The sequence below is a fragment of the Branchiostoma belcheri genome, unplaced genomic scaffold, assembly GCF_001625305.1.
Source record: "Branchiostoma belcheri isolate BF01 breed outbred unplaced genomic scaffold, Haploidv18h27 scaffold310, whole genome shotgun sequence".
Taxonomy (NCBI): domain Eukaryota; kingdom Metazoa; phylum Chordata; class Leptocardii; order Amphioxiformes; family Branchiostomatidae; genus Branchiostoma; species Branchiostoma belcheri.
The window spans coordinates 65,396-84,298 of NW_017803922.1; the positions used below are offsets into that span (position 1 = coordinate 65,396).

Below are 18,903 nucleotides of genomic sequence, written 5' to 3' on the forward strand. Positions count from 1 at the left end.
AAATTCTGCTTTTGGTACCTTTATCGGATCTGTGGGACCCAGGAATCCATAGCAGTGCGAAATTCTGAGATCCGCAAAAATCCCGTTGCTGCAAATCACTTTCGGATTTGTGGAAGCGAGATCTGCGAAATCCCGCTTCTGGTATCTTGTTCAGATCTGCGGAAGTGAGATCCGCGAAATCCCGCTTCTGTTATTTTGTTCGGAATCTGCGGGAGAGTCCAAAGCAGCAGTGCCCTGTGGGTTATTTTAGAATCCGTTTAATGCCCGGCAGGCGGATTTGCTGAAATCTGCGGTAGTACATGTATGACGCCATGATGGGTATTTATTGTATCTGTCAGGATCCGAGGCAACTCCAGACTCCCCTAAAAACCGAACTTATAACATATCCGAGAAAGAAGGTTCCTTGCGTATATCAAATTTGTATCTGTGATTTCTTAAAGATCCGGACGTATACGGTGCCGGAATTGTCGGATCTGCAGTGCTACTTCGTATTCTAGTAAGGATTGCGGATTTCTCCGGATTTGCTACGTATCCGTCATGATGCACGATTTCGGATCTTCAGGATTTGCTATAATCCGAGGCCATTTCGTGCAGTGTTATATTTATTTATTTTTATTTATTAGATCACCAGCGGGGCTGGAATCGTATAAAAACTGCCTAATTTGCCATTGAATAAAAAGTTATCTCCTCTCAAAAACGCAGGAAATGCCATTTCAGAAGGTTCATTTTTCAAAATTTTCTGGGGGAGCATACCACCGGACCCCCCTAGGAACCTCGCACATACGGCACTCGCTGCGGGCATAAATGTCACAAACAAGCAAGGGAATGGCGTGTTTTAAACTTCTATGAGAACATGTTGCTTGAACAAACTCTTACCTGAAGTGCTGAACGCCATGAAGGCTAAAGCGCTGATGATTGAGAATCCGATTAAGTCGTTCTTCATGACACCGGGCAGGGCGATGAAACTGGCGACGGTCTTGCTGAAGCGGACGACTCGGAGTAGCGACAGTGTAGAGATGAACACTACCATGGCCAACACGGTCTTGAAGGCTTCATCCCACCAGAACGTTGGACTTAAGTCGACAAAATGATCTATTCCAAGTTCAGAAAAATAAGAGTTTCAACAAACTAAGATGGTTGATGTTAAAACGTAGTTACTGTATTTGAATGACATGTATTTCAGGCCGCAAGTCACACTTGCCAGCACGTGAATTATGATGCTTTAGACTTTAGATTTACTTAATATCGTTTTACTTTTTCATTTCACAACAAAACAGACACTTCAGAATGGAGATCAAATAAACAAACAAACAATGGAAAATGTGATACTATGCTATTTACCTGTTGCCTCGACCAATGTGCTTAGTGCTGCAGATGCAGAGCGGTACCTTATTCCAAAGATACATATGGCAGCTGCAGATCCAATTATGCTCGCTAGAGCTAAGCTGTTCCACATTTTTCTGAAGAAATCCCTCCCCTCCCTCTTCATGGTGAACACTTCTTTGACGAGATTAGCCACAAACAAAACCAAGAAAATTATATACGAGATCAAAGTGACGATATCGTCAGAGGCATTTTCGTACTGAAACAGTCTGTATGTTTCCACGGTTGCTGATGTAGAAAGATGGCCGATATCTTCCTGATGTATGGTCAGTTTCAGACTGCTGACGAGTTTTTGGGCCGGGTAGTACAGAGACAGTTCCAGAACCAGATAGTCTGTGTACTTGTCGATCCAGTCGTTTCTCTGAAGGTCGGAGAATACTGCTTTCGCGAAACCTAGGAGGTCCGGGAGTTCCATGGAGTATTTTGAGGCGCAGTCTGAATCGCGTGCCACAATGCCCGTGACATTGAACAGCCAACATGATGATGAACCATTTCTAGTTCTAACCATCCATCCGTTTTTAGAGCGGTCTGTTACCATGGCATCTGTATGGGGTACGAAATACTTTAACGCCCACGACACTAGATTCTGTCTAAAAGTACAAAGTATTTACATGTATTACATGTACCTCTACGACAATCTATGGAGTTCCCCAGAAATGAATCCAGTGACGTAAAATATTCTTAGAAAAAAAAATTGCAGTTCATTCATTGTTTGCTTCTAAGATTTAAAAAATGGTTAATAGGTCCAGATACTTGGGACACAAACATTGAAATTATAGCAAATATTAAATTATGGAATCTTGAAACTTTTCCAAAAACAAAAGAAAAAGCCACGATTCCCACCTGGTTTCTCCCTGACTTGAGTGAGGAGTGGCGGACCGATTCTGAACGCTTCAGTATAAAGTGGAAACTGTCGGTCGAGATACTTCATCTTCCACCCATTGTACCATACGGAAGGGTACAAAACAGGCAGAAGGGTCTCATCAGCCCAGGTCCAGAACTCGTCAGCAGTGGTGATCTGTGAAAAAAACAACCACAGAGTAAGACTTGCGAATGTGGAAAAATAACATAAGCTTCCCGGCAAAAACCTGAACCTGTCCACAGCAGCAAAGGTTCATAAGCTCGTGGTGGATAATAATCTGATAACAGATTAAATTTCACCACAAAATGTCGTTACAAATATACTATTCATGATTACTTTGAAGAATCAACAAAAGATAAGTGACATGACTCCAGATGCAATGAACAGGACAATTTTCTAGATTGCAAGTTAAAAATTGTAGAAAAGATAGAAAGTTGCCTACCGAATCGTGATCTTTTAGAACCGTGCCGGACAACGTTTCCGATGCGTGGAAAGCAAACGGGTCTTTGTTGTGATGGCTGATGATGAACAGAACCACGACAAACAGGAACAGGAGGGTGTAATCCTTGAACACGCGGAAGAACTTCCGACGTTGTTCATTCTTTATTTTCATCCTTTCTGCAGATGCAGCGCTCGGTGGATACACCTTCTTTGGAGCTGGAAGTTGAAACATTGTAAACAAGAGTACCAAAATCTCATACCTCCATGAAATATGGGCTTGACATGTAAATGCAATTGTCTTGTTTAATTTTGCAATTGAGCTCTACATTAATGAAGTAAATGCCTCGTGTAAAAACACATGTTGAACAAACAGCACAGGCGACCAGATGATAAATGCCGCCCCCCCCCCCCCCAGGACAAACCACACTGGCACATGACAGGCCTGCTAACCATGTGGATTACCACCAGACCACAAAGTTGCGGAAACACAGACAAATACACACATACACACACACACACACGCACACACAGACGCGCTGAAAACAATACCTCCATTTTTCATGGAGGTAACAAGACTTTAATGAGAAGAAGCACTGCGTATTTTCTAATCAAGTTGCTTCATGAAGCCGTACCTAGCTAAATAATATTCACCAATAAGATATTATCATATAGCCGGGTGACGTTGACCAATCAGAAGGCTCCATTCCACATTCCTTATGACGCCGTAATGTCACAAATAGAGTCAAAATCGGGTATTCATTCATCCCAATCCATACATTAAAAATCCAATAAGCACCCGCATATGACCTCAGGTGACCCAATAGAACACGGCTCTAGTTCTAAAAAATCCAAAAATAACTTGAATGGTGTTCCAATGACCTGGGGTGACTCCCATAAGAACACCTGTTCCCTGCCTTTGACCCAGATAGAACATGACCCTCCCCTAGTGACCTCAAGTGACTCCAGATGGAACTATGTTCTATTTAGTTTGTTGTACAGGAATGTGTCACTCTTTACCGTGTAAGTTTGGATATGCTATATGATAATAGCCTTAATGTCCCGCCCTTTCTCGGTGAATATGGTGTGATAAAGCCTTGTCAGTTGCTATAACCACCTCATAAAGCCACCTCGTTCGCTGCGCTCACTCTGTGGATTTATTCGGTGGTTACAGCAACTGACAAGGCTTTATCACACCATATTCACCTCGAGGCGGGACATTAACCCTTAATTAACGTTTACCTTGCTTGCCCCAGAGGCCCAGGTGGAGTTCCTCTCTATTGATATTGTACGTCTTCTGCTTGTCCGTGGACCTCTGGTTACAAATCATGGCAAAAACGGTCGCCAGGAGCAATATCTGCGGGCATATTATTGATGCCATTATTAGCTGCGGCATTCAAAACATCATTTGCTAGGATGTAGATGTTAAGTGATATGACTTCAGATCAATATTCTAGAATTGAGTGCGTCGAAACTTGCGACGAAAACTGAATGGTCAAAATTTACCTGGCTGGTCTCGGCGACCAGGCTGGACAATACAAATGAGAAGAAGAAGGCCTTTAGCCAGGCTTCACTCTTCTCTCTACCCCAGTCCAGACTGTACAGGATCACAAAGAACGACGAGACGATGGAAACTAACGTCACTAGTAACCAAGCCATGGTCTTTGACCAACGGGAAAGTCGCTCTCTAAAGAACCCTAAGAATAAGAATCAAAGAAGGATGTAATGTCATGAAAGTTCATCTGTGTTGGTGGTTACATGTTTTAAAGTTAAAACACTTGGTCCAACACAAAAAAAATCTCTCACCTAGAGTCTACCAGACACCTTTGACCCAGTGTTGACATCACACTTCAAAGAAGCCATGCACGTGACAAGCTTCACAGGGTTAGTCTACTGAGGAAGACCAGAGTGACTGGTCGAAAGCTCTAGGTGAGATAATTTTTTGTGTTGGACCAAACGTTTTAACTTTCAAACAATAAGAATGTAAGCTTGATATTTGTTGTTGATATAGTCACGACATATCACTGAAACAGAAACTCCCAGAAACTCTTAAACTATAAGATGTTAGGTTAGGGCATGTTATTTCTGGGCACCTAGTATAAAATCATGATACAAAATAGAATGGGTGACGTTTACATTGCTGTCCTACAAATTTGGTTTAGATGCTCCTATTTTCTTATAAATACATATATATATATATATATATACATGTATGTAATTACATGTATATGACTCAAATAATACATTGATAAATTTAGAAGGGGATAAACAATAACCTACCACAGCTGGAGCTACGACGAATTCCCGGAACCGTTATTGAGATTGCTCTCTCCATCCGGAACAGTTTAGCCGGCACCAAGGCAACCGGCAACACAATGACGACAGTCATGAGACTGACATACAGCTCCTTGGTTACATATAAAAAAAACACAAAGTTCAATAAGTGGAAGCACGGTTATTTCATTGCAGTGTATATCATCACATGTAACCTACTATTATATGCTACGTACGTTGTATATGTGCGCAACATCAGAGATACAGAGAAGGAATTTAGTGGGATTTCATCAAGTCACAGGCCAATTTAGAAGATAAGAATCATGCTGTGTGGTAATGTCTTGGGCCTACGTCTTAGCAATGGGCATAGCTGTCGAGATAAACCTTAGGGAGATGAACATATGAGAGCTATAAACTTAACTTAAACATAAATTCACCTCTTCCCTCATAACCTCAGTAAAAAGTTGCCTGGTTGCCCATATCATCTTCTCATGGATAAAGAATGGTTCAAACAAACAAACTTTTGTTGAGGACTAAAACAAGCTGTAACGTTCCTTACCTGTAGGGTGATCTGTACAAACCCCAGATCATACACGGTGTTCTTGGTCACGAAGCCCTCGTCACTCTTGTACCACATGGCGTTGGACAACATCATACTGCTGAAGACAGCACAGCAATAGGACAGGCGTTCTGACTTCGTGAAGCTGGATCCTACAAATAGTTTTATTTATTTTTCATGTATAAAAAGTATCACATCTGCGGAGGGATTGACATAACAGGTAGCCATAGCCTTTTCAAGATGTGAAGATGTAAGATTTGAACCACCCAAGCCGAGAAAGACCCCTACTCTTTCGATTGGTAGGATCTTTGACTTACTTGAGGTGTGGGTTTCCTCAATCGAAGAACATCAATTTTACGTTCTATACATGGGACGTCGTTATCCGGTAGGAACTCATGTTTGAAAGATACTATCTGATAAAACTGTCGAAACGACTTAAGATGTTATCATCTTTATGACAAATAGACGAATCTACAACCACCTGTAGACTCGTCTATTTGTAGGGTCGTTTGGGGTCTTGTAGCGCGTTCGGATCAGGGCCAAGAGTTCCCGGGTTCGATCCCCACCCATGTCACCGATCTTGTGCCCTTGGGAAAGGCGCTTTACACGACTTTCCTCACTTCACTCAGGTGTAAATGAGTACCTAGCTTCGGTTAGGGCCGTCCCTCGGATAGGACGTCAAATGGAGGCCCCGTGTTTGGGGACAGTCACACCCAACGCACGTTAAAGAACCCACCACACCTTTCGAAAAAGAGTAGAGACATGCCCCGGTGTGCGATGGTCCAAATACTCATCTGATTATTCACTACGGACTCACGGAAGAGTAGTGTAAATTCACACTCCATTTCTTTTGTTATCAATAAAAGGTCCAATGCAAAAATACCTTCAGGTGACACAAAGGGAGATGTCCACAGGTGCTGGTCGTAGAACATGGCGTCCGTGTTCTCACGAAACTGACTACTGAAGCAGTCCAACTGTTCCCGGGTCGCCACGTGTAGAACTTTCTGAACCTGGAAGTCGCCTCGGTCTCCAGACAGCCAGTCATAACAGATAAACTGGTAACTTCAAACGACAAAGAAAAAAAACTGAATTGGAGGTGAAGTATTTTCTTTAACAAAGATTCAATTGAGGACTGAATGATCATTGAACAGATCACGAGATGAGATTTATTAGGGTGCATTCCTGAAATTATACGTGCATAGAATGCAAACTGTTCAATGTAATAATATCTTAGTTGGTTTCTAGTACACCAAAAAACGTATACCAAAACACATATATGTACATGTAGTTGTAAATTTCAGATGACAGAAAACATTGTTAGAAATGTTCTTAAGTCAATTCTGTGAACTGTTAAGTATACGGCTTTAGAGCACTACAAAAATTATCATCGATGCATCTTACACGTCCTCTGTTTGCAGATCCTTCACAATGATATCCCTTAGAAACCACGAAGCTTCATCCACACCGGTGTTGTCGTGCCAGATGTGCAGCAACTCCAGATGTCCTAGTGACGTCTTCAGGGGCATGATGACGTCATGAATACCACCTCGTAACAAAGACTGTATGAGAGTTTCATTTTAAGGTTGATTATGAGTAGGTAACATTATCAGGTAGGTAACACACTACACATGACAGAGTGTCAAAGTCATGCAACAGTCACGTCGATGAAGGTTAGACATATGGGTAATAAGATACGGCAAAAAGGAGTTACTCAAGCAACTGGACATGCTTTTGGAAACGTCAGACGTTTCAGCTGGTATCCACTAGCTTTCGTCAGTGACAGTCCATCAAACTAAAAGCTGACCAGACTTACTTCTCCACCTGGGTTCAGCATCTTGACTGCGGTTTTGTTCTTTGATCCGAATAGTTGAAACCCGATTCGGGCCGAGGTTCCAGCGCCAAACATGGAGCCGGTGGTGACGGTGATTTGGTACAGATATGGGGCTGGCATCCTGTCCGGAGGGAGGACGGACAGCAGTGGTAATGGTTTCGTACTGCCAGGAGTTGCTGGTCTTACTTTTGTCTGTTTCTGGTACAAAACAAAAAGGAATTGGAATCAGGTGAAAGAAAGCCATACCTGAATAAAATGCTTGCTAATGTCACAAGGAGATTGCAAACTACGAAAAAATGATATACTCACTCGAAGACGCTGAAAGTCTACGTTGAGTATGATCATCAACACGAAGTACAGAGCCCACTCAGTGACAACCGTACAGAACACAAGTCTGTTCTCATTAAGGATGTCGCGATCTTTGAAGAAGTTGTCTAGATCAATGGAATTTGGAAGGAAGTGCACGGAGCCACCAATGACTGCCTTCAGTGTAGGAACATTGCAGTTACACGTGAAGGTACTATCTGATATATCCACATGGACCTGATTCCAACAAAGTATAAAACAGGCATTTAAAGAGATTTCCAGCACCAGACCACTTCTTGGTTCCAACTTCTAAATCGACAAAAAATATAATAACCTAGAGTTGCAGAAATACGCTAGTTGTCTAGAGAAAGCATTTCATGCACTAAACATCAAATGTTTATAATTGCCAATTTGATCAGTTGATTTCTGTTTAAGAACCAGCTCAATTTATTTTGAGGCATCAGTACACAAATCAATAGTTTATATGGATCAAAGCCTCACCACACAGTCGGCGTCTTGCCATTTCTCCAGTGTGTCATCCCAGCTGAGACAGGTCACTGTTGTTGCCTGAAGTACGTAATCTTTGGGGAAAGGTGCAGTTTGCCGAAGGATGCGGGATTCTAATGAGATGTTAAAGAACATGTTACAATGGAAATGTAAAAAAAATATCACATTGTAATGTTGATTAGAGGAAAATAGGAGATATATTGAATCGTATTTGTCGTGTGCAAATGCATATACGCATTCTTGCTATGACATCTTTACCTCCGTAAATAATTTCATTAGGTTGGAAGATACTTAGGGTATAGAATTTTCTTCTTGTTTGGATAAGGAAGTCAACCACAGTGATGAACCGGGACGAGGGGGGATACAAGCTCAGCCACGTTTGGGATTGAATTCTCGCCGCAAAAGCGCCACCTACTTTGGCGATAAATAGCGGCGAGTTGCAAAACTCCAGTCAGAAGCTCTGAGGAAGGTGTCTGATAGACATCGAAACGTAAGCAGGTGAGTACCTTTACTGGTTGTGTAAGAACCAAAAATTCTATACCCTACACATCTTTACCTGTTTTCTGTATCCCAACAAAAAGTCTTCCCCGCCGTCTCTGGATATTAGGAGTAAATGCGCGCGTGCTGTTTGTGCCTCGATGCCAAGCCAGAAAAATGTATTCTTCCTGAACTATCACCACGTCGTCATGCAGCTCCTCTGTTGGAGGCGTGTCGTACCGGAAGAACACACGGAAGGCAGCGGCGTGATCCCACCAAGACAACTGCATCACGACGACAGCGGTATCAGCTGGTACGTCAAACGCATGGAGAGCCATCGTCACGTTGCCGTTCTGCTCAACGCTGATGTCACCCAGTGCTAAATGTGTTCCAACAAAGCTACGTTCACGAAGGTCACGTTTCTGACGTCTTTGTTGTTCAATAGACTCAAACAAGACCGGGTTTGATAGCCTTATCTGCATAGAGCATCCGTCAGGGTGTCGTCGTCCAAACGAGAACCTCGTCACTGGTGTGGTGATGTTTTCCCCGAAGGTAGATGCGTTCCAGGCAAACAGGTTCTTTCTCATCAGAGTTATCTACAACAGAAAGAGACAATATTGTTGAAATGTCATGAAAAATTCGATTGTCTCAGTTTCCCATTTACATGAAACGTATACTACAAGGAATACAAATAAGGACAATCTCTTATCTTGAAAGTTCATCTGTGTTGGTAGAAGACTAGTCATTATGAAACAAGTTTAAACTGTAATTTCCAACACAACAAATTGGACTCACCCAAATTTTCGACTGTACAACTCCAGTCTTTGTCAAGGAATGAGCAATCCACCGCTTCCGTGACGTCACGCAGATAACACACGTGACTCCGTGAGCAGTGGATCATAGGTTGCAGAAAGAAAACCCATGTAAGGAAACCTATACAGGAGAGACTGAAAGATCGCCCAAGGCTTGGTTCCTAGAACACAAACGACCTAGCTCAACTACCTCTGAGGTTTCACAACATATACATATAGAATCCCCTGGACATTCAGTCTCACTGGACAAGGTAAGAATCTTGGACACAGAACCGGACCTTTTTTGCACGAGGTATTAAAGAGGCCATCCACATCAGTGCTTTACAGCCATCCCTCAACAGAGACGGGGGGCGCCACAGACTTTCTGCAACCTATGATCCACTGCTCACGGAGTCACGTGTGTTATCTGCGTGACGTCACGGAAGCGGTGGAATACTCATTCCTTGACAAAGACTGGAGTTGTACAGTCGAAAATTTGGGTGAGTCCAATTTGTTGTGTTGGAAATTACAGTTTAAACTTGTTTCATAAAGACAATGTCTGTAGGATAGCCAAACCACTGACCTTGGCATCTGCACGCTCATGTGAAGCACAATGCATGAGAGAAGCTGACACGCTGACTTGACCACCCTGAAGCGTCACTGTTTGGTTCTTAATGGACCTTGCAACGGTTACGATGACGTCGTTGTTTTTAAACGTCTTCACGTAGTCTTCGGTGTCTGGTAATATGGCCAGGAGACTGTCTGCTGTTCGCTCAATGGTGTCCACCAAAGACAACGCAGTTTTACGGAACTGAACATTGAATATAGAAATACACATGACGGAACAATTCACAGTTCCATGATAGAACCTTCATGGGAAGGCAAACCGATAGTACTCTAGCTGCTTTATTTATTATAGATCGAAAAACACATTTTTTTTCCTTCGTGTGATAAAGGGGTTGTGAGCATGTTCCGATTTTAGAGATTGCAATGTCGACAAATAAGCATTTACTGCATATGTAACCCAAAACGAACTGTCCATTTATAGGTAGACGTTTTTAAGATAAACTAGAGTTCCCCGATCTCATACCTTCGCCAAATAATGTTTATCTTTATGGAAAGTTCTCCCCTTATTTAACAAATAGGATCATTATTTTCATGGATTATATATGATTTCAGTTTATCATATTTCATACAACCAAACACAGTCTTATATGAACAAACAATGCGATTCTAGCATTTCCTAATAAAGTATGCAAATGAGGTCATGATTTGAATACATTATGTTTAATGATGTTCACCTTCACTGAACTTTCAAATACCACAAGTATGAAATTCCAGAATTATCATTACAGAATCATAAGATTTTCTCATTAATTATGCAAATTAATCTTTATTCACATAATTAATATCTGCCTGTGTTTCTCTCGTTCTCAATTACCAATCTTACAAGGTTCAATAGTCCTATCATGGAGTACAGCTGATTTATATAATTCCTCATAAATTATGCAAACTACATCCATATTTGCATAATTGTCATATAATTATATCAAGCATCACGTACATGTAAGCTACCTACATTCCAAAAATCATGACGATCCGTCAGCCTCTTTTGACTATTTTAAAACATATAGCCCTGCAGTTCCAGAGCAAGCCGCTAGGGGGTCCAAACTCACGTCACGTCTTCCCCAACACATGTCACCCATCACCCTAGCATGTCTAGATCCTGAGATATCAAAACCGGAAGTTCACCTGCAGTACCATTACAAGCCGCCATGGGGTCCAAAATCTAATCATTTTGAGGTCTCATGAAGACCTACCCACCTACTAAGTATAAAGACAATCCATCAAGACCTTATTGAGTTATCGTGTTTACACACACACACACACACACACACACACACACACACACACACACAGACACACGAACGCCCCTGAAAACATAACCCTCTTGGCGAAGGTAACCAGACGGAAAGTATTCCAGGTGAAATAATACAAGGAGGTTTACTGGAGTAACAAAAGTACAATAGACAGGTTGTAAGGTTTACTACCGACCTTCTGCTCGGATATCCTTTGGTGGTCTTTTATGTTCTTCAGCTGTTGTTTAGGAGACACGTCCATCGAGTTAACATCAATAAGGTCCATTTCAAATAAAGGCGATGAGTTGTCAAGAGTGGCAGGGGTTCCTGCTGGCAGCTTTTGAACTGCACTGGATACGGTCTGTGCCACGGCTGAAACAGTTTAGGACCACACTGTTACAACGACCAGTGGGGTTTCTTGGCTACTACTATATATATACTGGTGTTGTACAGACGAAAATGTGGATAAATCAAACTCTTCCTTTTGTGTCTTTTGAATCCTGGTTTACACGTCTTTCACTAAGATTCACTACGTAATAAACCAGTATTACTGTATGCTGTATGCATATTTGGAGTTATATGGCATGAACGTCCTAGTGCATGCAGGTCTTTCAGTTTTATATATATGCCGCACGTACCGTTATTCGCTGTCTCCATTGTTGAAATTGTCACGCCTTGAGAGGATCGTATGAGTTCTGAAGACTTGCTCAGAAGAGCTATGCCCTCCTCCTGTTCAGAAAGTGGACACGGTTATCAGCGATAATAAATAAGTCTAATATGCTCCATTGAGTAAGATAACTTGACGTTGTACAAAACACTACTTTATCCAACACATTGAAGTTAATTTGAAACCGAACTAGAAAGGTAATTATAACATTAATTTGCAAAGCATAATACGTACCTCCACATGCTCTAGTTAACCAAACTACTGCGCTGTTTATTGTTAATGAGATACATTAACATATATTAGCATATAGCCGGGTGACGTTGACCAATCAGAAGGCTCCATTCCACATTCCTTATGGCGCCGTAATGTCACAAATAGAGTCAAAATCGGGTATTTATTCATCCCAATCCATACGTAAAAACGCACCAGCTGACACCCTGCAGGCAGACGCTTTTCTATGCCAACTAGACTTAGAAGCATCAGGAGTAAAATGTTGGGCGTCTGGTGTACGCAGAACTCTAGGGGAATGTGGTTATGCTTTCGTCTGGCAAAGCCCCCAATCAATCGTCTCAAACACGTCCCCTTTCATTTCATCAATTTTTCAGGGTTTAAAAGATATCTATTTTCAGACATTTCTATCCGAAATCCACAACGATAACAGAATTGCAAATGCAAAGAACAAACTCAGATTATACAGACTATTAAAACATTCTTATAACGAAGAAGAATATCTTAAATTAGCAAATGTACGTCATAGATCCACCATTACAAAACTACGAATCAGTTGTCACAAATTGCGAATCGAATCAGGGAGACATAACTGCACTCCCCTAGAGCAAAGAATCTGTAAACTTTGTAGTCTAGATAGAGTAGAGGACGAAGTACATTTTACCATAGATTGTCCTTTATATGACAGTGATAGACGCATACTTTACGGACATGTCTTAAGTAAATTTCCCCACTTCGGATTCTTAACAAGTAAAGAAAAATTTATATTCCTGTTAACCTTTGATAAACCAAATCTAACTGCTCATACATCATCGTACATTTATACTATTACCAAAGAAGCGAGAAGAAGTTGAAAAGAATAGAATACATTAGACATTTATATATACAGGTACATGTGATAATTTATATGTATATTTACATGAATATGTATTTATATATGTGTATGTATTATGTGACCTGTGCTTAGCCCAGTGGGGCAAAAATGTACAATAAAGGTCTTCATTCATTCATTCATTCATTAAACAACCCTATAATCACCCGCATATGACCTCAGGTGACCCAATAGAACACGGCTCTAGTTCCAAAAAATCCAAAAATAACTTCAGTAGTGTTTCAATGACCTCGGGTGACTCCCATAAGAACACATATTCCCTGCCTGTGACCCAGATAGAAGACACAGAACGTGAACTCTACCCAGTGACCTCAGGTGACTCCAGATGGAACTATGTTCTATTCAGCATGTGCAACGGGTAAATTGTACATTGTGTCACTTACTGCATCAGTTTGGATAGGCTATCGTGTAAGCTATATGATAATAGCGTTAATGGCCCGCCCTTTCTCGGTGAATATGGTGTGATAAAGCCTTGTCAGTTGCTATAACCACCTCATAAAGCCACCTCGTTCGCTGCGCTCACTTGGTGGCTTTATTCGGTGGTTATAGCAACTGACAAGACTTTATCACACCATATTCACCTCGAGGCGGGACATTAACCCTTAAATATATGGTGAGCAGCCTCTCCAACTCTGTCCTGCTACAGTGCTATAGCTAGTTACCATTGTTACAGACATCTGGTCCAGGTCATTGACCAAATTTGTTTGGAGAAGATGAAGAGGAAGAAACTGAGCAAAACAATATGCATTTCTTCCGCGAAGAAGAACATAATTATTTCCAATCTGTAACACTACCTTACCAGTTCAGGTGGAACTCCGTCCGGGGATACGTCAGGCGTATCGAGCTGGATTAACTTGTTTATCTCTGCAACAACTCCGATCACGTTCTCTATGGACATCTCTTTGTCGGTGGGTTCGTCTATCAGATCCTTCAGACGTTCCATCTGCACAGGAGAGAAGAACAGTTATCTTTCCATTGATTTGTGGACTTACACTGTATTGATACGCTCCACGAATGAACCGTAAAAAAGTTAATAAACATAAACACATGACATTGTCTAATATAACTATTGAAATAAAAATACCGCTTGGAGAGGTCTAATCATGGTGTCAGGAGTGGACAAATCATCCCTGTCGCTGCCTTGAACTGATTAGACAAGGAACAAAAATAAAGACATTAACTTCACTCAACACACAATTATATACACAAAAGGAAAAGGTATACAACATATGAATGGCACCAATAAAACAAAGAAATATCAAATCGAATGTTTCGTGCACAGCTAGCTGAGAGATACCGACGGTTTCTTAGCTAAATTTAGTTTTCCATTCTCACATACATGGACTGTTTGATGTTGTCGGTACTGTCAGTGAGTCAGTTGTTAGATAAGAATCTGCAAAACAACAAGAATGAAGTTTTGTTATCTCTTCTAACACATTTACGAAAGTAGGTCATCATTATTATCAATACTAACTGTTGATGTAAAACGTTTTGCAATGGTAGCCAGGAAAAGGTTAGATAGACAGGCACAAATAGATATACCTGGAGGTGTTACCCAAACAATTGAATGACTTTGAAAACTGTTCGACGCTTCAAGTAGCATGCACTGCATTTCAGTGACTAACGGAATTTGTGACAGATAGTCACTGACGATCAAAAGTAGTAGATGCTATCAATCATATGTTAGAGTCGAAAATGAAGGCTTTGTGGAGCAATAAATAAGGTAAAAGTGTGTTTACTAGCCTGACCTGTTGTAGCAGCCATTGTTGTGACCTCAATATGGACGGGGTCGAACCCATACGCATCTGTAACATGGTTCACGTTTCAACGATATTTCCTCATTAAAAGTTAAATCGTACGAAATCCCTTGAGATACCTAGCAACTATCGAAAAACGATTCGTTTAATGGGACCGATCAAGATGGCAGGATTGTGTTACTTTGTTACAATAGATACGTTGTTTATAGACACAAACTTTATAAATTAACAAAGACGTGCGTTAAAGTAATCGTTGTAAAATGTATCAATATCTTTCAGTCAAGGAATCTAGTTGTCTAAAGCGGCTGTACAAAAACAAGTAATATCATCTGATTATATTCACAGACCAAACTCATCATCATTTGTATAGACAAAACACGTCAAAACAAATATGCGTACCATCACAAGTGAAGCCATTGCCATTCAGGCTGTGGCCATCCCCACAGGAACACTGGAAACTCCCGATGTTGTTCGTACAAGTCTGCTCACAGCCGCCATTCGCAGAAGCACACTCATTCACGTCTGTATCAGTAGTTTGAACCAGATACACAAATGTACATTTTATTTGACCTTTTACGTTACATGTAGGTTTTACAAACCAGAAACAAATGTATACTTTTATGAAATAAAGACTAAACTTTAACTTCCAACAATAACTTACAAAGTATAGGGAATACCCCAAATTTTCGGTTGACTCCATCAACCTTGTTCACAGAATGGACCGGGGGACGGGGGGAGACACAAGTTATCCGGCACATATGACTCGCTACTACGGTCACGTTTCTCATTCCTTACGAATTTCCTCATTCCTCATTCACGTTCCAGGAGTAGACGGGTCCATTCCATGAACAAGGTTGATGGAGTCAACCGAAAATTTGGTTGCGTTCAACATTGTGCAATCAATACCGTCACAAGTACGGCCGTCACTATTCATAGCATATCCATCCTGGCAGGAGCACTGGAAACTCCCGATAAGATTGGTGCAAGTTTGCCCGCAACCACCGTTTCCATCGGTACATTCGTCATCGTCTATACAAAAACAAGTAATATCAATACATAGACATTAAAAACGAACCCCAACTTTACTCGCAGTAACAAAAAGAAAAAAAGAAAGGAAGAAGAAAATAAAGGAAAAAATGTATTTTCTGTCTTTCTTTTGATCAGCAGGCAAAAAATATAAGAAAAATATGCTGTCTGTACATCAATATATGACTCGCGTATCTAGGCTTAGATCTCAATACGGCCGCGGAATAAGACAGGTAAGACAATATTTGCTCACCGTCACACAAAATCCCGTTGCCACTAAAACTATAGCCAGTCTCACAGGAACAGTAGAAGCTGCCGACAGTGTTGGTACAGGTCTGGTCACAGCCGCCGTTCACAGAGGCACATTCATCGATGTCTGTATAAGTAGAAACAGATGAACATAACAAATAGGTTTTATTTGAAGACCAAATGTGAATAAAAGTACCAACCTGAAGAATCTCAAGCCAACCACAAAATAAAGAAACTGTAGTTTTGAAGTTATTTGACCTTTTACGTTACATATAGGTTTTACGAACCAGAAACAAATGTATACTTTTATGAAATAAAGACTAAACTTTAACTTCCAACAATAACTCACAAAGTATAGGGAATACCCCAAATTTTCGGTTGACTCCATCAACCTTGTTCACAGAATGGACCGGGGGACGGGGGGAGACACAAGTTATCCGGCACATATGACTCGCTACTACGGTCACGTTTCTCATTCCTTACGAATTTCCTCATTCCTCATTCACGTTCCAGGAGTAGACGGGTCCCTTCCATGAATAAGGTTGATGGAGTCAACCGAAAATTTGGTTGCGTTCAACATTGTGCAATCAATACCGTCACAAGTACGGCCGTCACTATTCATAGCATATCCATCCTGGCAGGAGCACTGGAAACTCCCGATAAGATTGGTGCAAGTTTGCCCGCAACCACCGTTTCCATTGGTACATTCGTCATCGTCTGTACAAAAACAAGTAATATCAATTCATAGACATTAAACGACTCAACCCTCATAAAAGTAGTGGTCCGGATGACTTACCGCCCAAAATTGTTAAAATGTACGCGGCTGAGTTCAGTAACGTTTTATCTCATATATTTAATTCATCCTTAGATGAAGGGTATGTCCCTACTCAATGGAAACAAGCAATTATAACCCCAGTTCCTAAGAAGATACCAGCCTCTCTCGAAACCTTAAGACCAATATCCCTGACCTCCATTCTTATAAAGACATTTGAATCCTACATCGTTAAGTGGATTCTTCAGGACATAGGCAAAGTGATAGATCCCAATCAGTTTGGAAGCAGGAAAGGAAGGTCTACGGTCCATTATCTAACCAGTTTAATTAACTACATAGTCCTTGGTGCTGAAACCCCTAAAAGCGTTCAAACACTACTAATAACTGATTTCAGTAAAGCATTCGATAGGATTAACCACACCAAGCTAATTAACAAGATGTTGACATGTGGGGTAAGGGCGTCAATTATGCCTTGGATATGTAGCTTCCTTACAGACCGTAGCCAGTGCGTCCTATACCATACCAAATCCTCAACCTGGGAGGGAATCTCATCTGGAGTGCCTCAAGGCACTAAATTGGGACCGATTCTTTTTCTTATATATGTCAATGACGCCTTACAAGATGACATTCTAAATCGTTATAAATACGTAGATGACCTGTCGTTATGCGAGAGCAGACTTTTCTGTGAAGCGAGCCTAATTCAATCATCTATGGACCGACTCGACTCTTGGGCAATTAATAATGATATGAAGCTAAATGACGAGAAGTGTATGCTCATGAGAGACTGCCCCCCACCCCCTAATATAACACTTCATAATAAGTCCCTTATATATACCAAATCCGCCTGTATTCTCGGTTTATGGCTCTCGGGGGACCTGAAATGGGACAAACATATTGAAATTATAACAAAGAAGGGGAGCTCACGTCTTTTCTGGCTGAAGAAACTGAAACATTCCGGACTCCCTGTTCAAGACCTTTGCGATTTCTACCAAGGATACATACGCCCGACCCTTGAATATGCGGCCCCAGTCTGGAATTCAAGTATCTCCGCACATCAAGTAATAAAAATTGAACGCATGCAAAAACGAGCAGTAAAGATAATCCTTGGCCCCCTGTACACGTCTTACAACATCGCCCTGTCCCAATTATGTTTGCCGTCCCTAGAGAAAAGAAGAGAAACCCTCAGCCTTAAGTTTGCAAAGTCCCTCCTTAACTCCCCTTCGTTCCGACATTGGTTACCCCCATCCCGCTCAGACATCCATGGCAGATGCTTGAAGGGGGCAAACCAACTCGACATCCCTTTGACGAAAACAAAGCGGTACAAAACGAGCCCAATCCCCTATTTCACTGATTTGTTAAATAAACAAGCAGACCTAGGTTGAAATCTCCCAGTACCGGACCAATATTGTTTTTAATCACTTATATATCTGATTTATAACTGCGTACAGCTAGTATTTGTTTAAGTTGTTTGTACCTAGTTTGTCAATGTCCTTTGTTTGTTTAGCCCACCTTATCGTTTAATTGTTTTTAAACCTGTGTACGCAATTCAGCGGTTTAAACGCTGCCATGTACAAGGATTGTTGTCAATAAACTATTATTATTATTATAAATGCAAAATGTATTTAATATTTTTTTCAAAGCAAAGAGACATCAACACAAAAGTATATCAATATGTAGAAACTAAAACAATTACGTGTTCATTTGAGATAAGTCTCGTGGGCGAGATTTATCTTGCTCAAATCGTGCAATCTGTTTGCTTTGCTTTAAACTTTCGTTTTTATTTACTTCATTTGAGGTAAAATTGCTCACTGTTGTTTAGCACCTGCCTGGTGTAGGGCATGTTTTTGGACGTACATGTGGGTATAATTAATGTCTATCACAGAAATGTCAGCAAGCAGATCATATCGAAGAAAAACCTGTAATTGTAAAATATCATTTGAGTAACATTTAATACCATATGATAGAGGTATATGCAGTTTTAAATAACATTTGGTATCATATGGTGAAAATTTATAAAGTTTCGTA

The 18,903-nt window shown here is 41.0% G+C and overlaps 1 protein-coding gene across 1 annotated transcript in view; it reads right to left on the reverse strand.

Moving 5' to 3' along the window:
• LOC109474701 (location of vulva defective 1-like) overlaps positions 1 to 9,224 on the reverse strand; it is a 15,022-nt gene extending 5,798 nt beyond the window's left edge. The window contains 14 exon segments of the mRNA XM_019775043.1: positions 871 to 1,106; positions 1,341 to 1,926; positions 2,227 to 2,401; positions 2,688 to 2,902; positions 3,926 to 4,040; positions 4,190 to 4,368; positions 4,964 to 5,090; positions 5,517 to 5,668; positions 6,400 to 6,578; positions 6,918 to 7,075; positions 7,330 to 7,539; positions 7,657 to 7,890; positions 8,155 to 8,273; positions 8,717 to 9,224. Coding sequence (XP_019630602.1) covers positions 871 to 1,106; positions 1,341 to 1,926; positions 2,227 to 2,401; positions 2,688 to 2,902; positions 3,926 to 4,040; positions 4,190 to 4,368; positions 4,964 to 5,090; positions 5,517 to 5,668; positions 6,400 to 6,578; positions 6,918 to 7,075; positions 7,330 to 7,539; positions 7,657 to 7,890; positions 8,155 to 8,273; positions 8,717 to 9,224 — 3,193 coding nt within the window.
• Between the last annotated feature and the right edge of the window lie 9,679 nt (positions 9,225 to 18,903).